The sequence below is a fragment of the Juglans microcarpa x Juglans regia genome, chromosome 5D (genome assembly GCF_004785595.1).
Source record: "Juglans microcarpa x Juglans regia isolate MS1-56 chromosome 5D, Jm3101_v1.0, whole genome shotgun sequence".
Classification (NCBI taxonomy): Eukaryota; Viridiplantae; Streptophyta; class Magnoliopsida; order Fagales; family Juglandaceae; genus Juglans; species Juglans microcarpa x Juglans regia.
In genome coordinates this window covers 14824113-14828373 of record NC_054602.1, presented here as the reverse complement: position 1 = coordinate 14828373, position 4261 = coordinate 14824113, and the positions used below count along the sequence as shown (strand labels likewise).

At 36.1% G+C, this 4261-nt stretch overlaps 1 protein-coding gene across 2 annotated transcripts; it reads right to left on the bottom strand.

The window, feature by feature from the left end:
* Positions 1 to 719: 719 nt before the first annotated feature.
* On the bottom strand, positions 720 to 4051 carry LOC121264517 (40S ribosomal protein S4-1-like). 2 transcript variants are annotated; one of them, XM_041167733.1, is made up of 5 exons: positions 3902 to 4051; positions 2827 to 2904; positions 2529 to 2709; positions 1814 to 1911; positions 720 to 1378 (listed from the first exon to the last, which is right to left on the bottom strand). In XM_041167733.1, exons 1-5 carry the CDS (start codon positions 3902 to 3904, stop codon positions 944 to 946), a joined length of 795 nt encoding a protein of 264 aa, XP_041023667.1. In that variant the 5' UTR covers positions 3905 to 4051; the 3' UTR covers positions 720 to 943. The 2 variants fall into 2 exon arrangements, with proteins under 2 accessions (XP_041023667.1, XP_041023668.1); XM_041167734.1 differs by lacking the exons at positions 2529 to 2709; positions 2827 to 2904; positions 3902 to 4051 and adding an exon at positions 2032 to 2104 and having other exon boundaries at positions 1814 to 1998.
* Between the last annotated feature and the right edge of the window lie 210 nt (positions 4052 to 4261).

The window sequence follows — 4261 nt, the reverse complement described above, 5'->3', positions numbered from 1 at the left end:
ATTTGAAATATATTGATATATATTTTTTAAGATATTGTGGTTATTAATAAATATCTATTTTAACTTTTATGTAAAATTATGTTAATTAAGTAAAATGAATTATGTATTTTAGTTCATCCTATTTACATAAAACAAACGAGTTTTTAAATGAATTATATCGAGCTAACATATTTCTAATTAATTATTAAACAGATCAAAATAAATGACCGGACGCAACATGTTATCTAAATGGATTGAGTAACATGTTATCTAAATGGATTGAGTTAAGATTTGACATGTTTCGCTTAATAGGTTTTGTTTGGATTGACCTATATAGTCGAATATTCATGACTTGCCACGACACAAACGCCACCCAAAAACACGATTTGCCACCCCTAGTAGGAACCCATGATAGACAATTACAGCATTGTTTAAGTAGCTTATTGTTACAGTGCAGATATCGTAATTATTTAAATAAAATTGGATAGGATTAACACTCCAGTAAAAATATAATTATCAGCTAATTGTGATCTGCATCAACATGCATGCAAGTAGAGCTGAGGCTAAAATACACCAGGCACAAAGTGAATTTGGGTGTAGAATGTAGATTGTCAGAGCAATTCCTACTTTTTCTAACTCAAGGCCAGACCCTACTTCTGCGGGAGATGGAAAACCTGCAAGGCTTCATGACTTGGATCACCCAAATATCAAATTTAACTTTTTACATTACCAAAATCAAATGAAAACCCAATTTAGAGCTTTTATAGAAAACCAAAACCAAAACCAAGTCAGACAAACATAAAGAAGTGTGTCAAATAATGTTCAAGATAGAAATCTTAGAAACTCGATAATAGGTATCAAACATGATAAACGGGGGAACATAATTAGAGCATGAAAAATGAAGCTAAGTGGTCCGGACTAACATGAAAATAACATTCTCAATTTACTTTCAACCATATCGAATTTAAGCTGTGGTTGCACCTTGGGCAGCAAGCCTCTTCCTGGCTTCTTCAATGATGGACAGTTTGATTCCCTTACCCTTGGGAAGGGATACCCATGGCTTCGTCCCCTTGCCAATGGTATACACATTGCTCAAACGAGTTGCAAATTCATGACCTGTGGCATCCTGGACGTGAATTGTCTCGAAGCTTCCCTTCTGCTTTTCTCTGCTCTTTATTACACCAACACGGCCCCTGTTCCTTCCACCAGTCACCATGACCACATTCCCCACATCAAACTTAATGAAGTCAGCAATCTTGTTGCTCTCCAAGTCAAGCTTGATGGTGTCATTGGCCTTGATGAGAGGGTCTGGGTAGCGGATGGTTCGCCCATCGTAGGTGTTCAGATATGGGATGCCTTTTTGCCCAAACTGCACAGACCTGACTTTGCAGAGCTTAAACTGCAGATTAGATGCTTTCAGATCAGAATCAACCTAACAGAAAACGTTTGAACCCCATCTTCACCCCAAAAATAAATTGAACAAAAAAGTAGAAACATGTTGATCGTACCCAAAAGATTGATTATTTTTTAGCAACCAAAAGACTGGTTATTATTTCACAAAAACCATGTGATCTCCGAAAATATCTGACACAAATTCCTGATATCCTGTACCCATGCCAAGTTAAATGCTGTACAGTTATCAACAATATTGGAATGCAAAATAGCTGGGCAGATGATGTTTCACACATTACTTTCATCTATTACATACAACAGTGATATTTATTCACACTGAATCATGCAACTTCCATTTGTTGTTATATCTGTTATAGATCTAGATTAATTTCCTCAGCGGCAAAAGATAATTTCGAGAATTTATTTGACTGAAGAAAATAACCTTTGCCTCATCATCTCTGATGGAGTGCAGACGGAAACGGCCCTTAGTGTCATAGAGGAGGCGGAAATTCTCATTGGTTTTAGGGATTGAAACAACATCTGTCGGAGAAAGGCAGCATGTAAGAAAAATAATTACATCAGAGAAGATAATTCTAAAAGCAAAAAGGTATTGAACAACTAAAGTTGGAATGAAACAAGGATAACTTACTTATAAAAAAAAAATGAAACAATGATAACCCTCAATACCACATTGTGAATCAAGCCACTTTTTCCCCATTTTCTGAACATAAATTCAGCCACTCACCAATCAGATTGGTCAATCATGGCAAATTTGCGTGATACCTTTTGGTCTCCCAGGAGTGGCATAACACATAGTACACACGAGACTGAAAACCCAAATAAATGCTATTGCAAAATGTGTTTATATATATAAGTTTATATATATAAATATATTTTGAACATTCTCTTACACAGCATCTACCAATTAGTAACTGCATGATGTAGATGCCTTTAGCCTAGTGGCAATAGCATCTGCTGATAAATATAACTACAACTCGCAAGAGAATATGAACATAGACATTTACATCATACCAACTTCTGTGCTTGTGACTATTCCCCCCATGAAAAATTAATTTTCAATAAGCACATAAAAATTACTGTGCTAAATTGATAGAAAAATGAATATAATAGTTCAGATAAGGTTATGATGCGCATACCCATGAAACCTGCAGGATATGTCTTATCTGTCCTAACCTTGCCATCAACCAGAACATGTCGTTGCATCAATATGGAAATGACCTCACGGTATGTGAGAGCATATTTCAAACGGTTACGCAAGATAAGGATCAAAGGCAGGCATTCCCTGGACTTGTGAGGTCCAGATGAAGGCTTTGGAGCCTAGAAAAGAAAGAATAAAATGATTAAAAATGACCAATGCCAAAAATATGCAAATGAGAGATAGGACAAAGGGAAAAAACTCATTCCAGGGGAAACCAGGTACAAAGTTTTACTTACAAATGCACCACCAAGTTTGTCCAGCATCCAATGCTTAGGGGCATTGAGCCTCTTCAAATGCTTCTTCAACCCTCTAGCCTGTTGCACACACGCACAGAGAAAAATGGATTAAGTTAGACAACCAAATAAATGCAGCATATTTCAGCAAGGCAATCCACCCAATATGCTTACATGTCTCACTACAAGGCCACGCTATTTTTTCTGAATTTATGGTTGGGCAACACGCACAGCCATATAGGCAAATAACGATTCCCACTTACAAGACATAATCATATATCAAATGCTCCATTCTTTGTCTATGCTTTCTCCCAGACCCAATGAGTTAAATGACTTCTAAAGATTAAGTATAATAAAACAGAAAAATCCCCAGGTAAAGGAAAAGTAATTCTATTATCAAATGCGTTCACAATCAACATTAAACAATTTTTATTTGTTCCCATAAAAATAACTTGAGTTCTGCAATTAGTGAGTTGTGGAAATTAAGTGATGTTGTCGAGAGATTTAGATAGTTGATGAATTTCACCTATCAAAAAAAGAAAAATAGGTGATAAAATCTTAACTTCTAGCTGTAGACAGGTTCCAATCTTTTCAATAATGGTGTTTGGGCCATTTGATAACATACTCTATTGTCATAGTTGCTCAAACTTAATAATAAATCTTTTGAAATGTCGCAAACAGGTAGAAAGTTCACATTTTAGCCACAACACTGCCCATTTGTGGGTTTGAGGATTTACATATTCCGCAAACAGTAAGTTCGGATCAACTAAAATTAGAGACGGGGGGTCAAGATGTAAGATATCTAACAAACATGAGAACCTATAAAAAAATGAACTGTTATCTTTAATCAATCCAATTGAATATAGCTGTAACAAATCTTTCTTAGATTCAATGCAGATGACCCAGCAGGTGCTACTTGCGCAACAAAGTTTTTCAAGTACATGCCAGTGCCTGATTTTATTGTAACTAGCACAAGAAAAAAAGATAGCTTGGTCCATTCCGAATGGCCACAAACCACAAACTACAGCAACATGAAGAAGAAGAAGAAGAAGAAGAAGAAGAAGAGTGATTTGCAAACCATTTCGTGGGGAAAGTATTAGCAAATCCGCCGCCTCCACTGCTCTCTCTCTCTCTATGCTCTCCGTCACTGCAAAGCCAACCTTGAATTAAGAAAGAGGTATAGCCGCATATAAGAGTTGTTGTGAGGAAACCCTAACGTAATGGGAAGTGTTTGGATCATAGTGTTCGGGTTGGGCCTATCCAAGCAGGCCCACTCAATGTGATAACCAGTGGACTTGCATCTATGTACTGTACATGTGAATAAAAATGTTCTCTTATTTAATATAATAAAAGGACTTTTATAAACTTTATTGCTTTTATATGGGTTGTTAAAGGAAGAGAAAGGGTGAAAATAAAAATTAGTCGTTTATTAAAAAAA

Excerpts from the sequence above, each read along its gene's own strand:
- LOC121264517 (XM_041167733.1), bottom strand. Across the intron at positions 1,912-2,528 it reads ATATCCTGCAGGTTTCATGG|ATGTTGTTTCAATCCCTAAA; the intron begins GTATGCGCATCA and ends TTTCTCCGACAG. Across the intron at positions 1,379-1,813 it reads TCAGAGATGATGAGGCAAAG|TTTAAGCTCTGCAAAGTCAG; the intron begins GTTATTTTCTTC and ends TCTAATCTGCAG.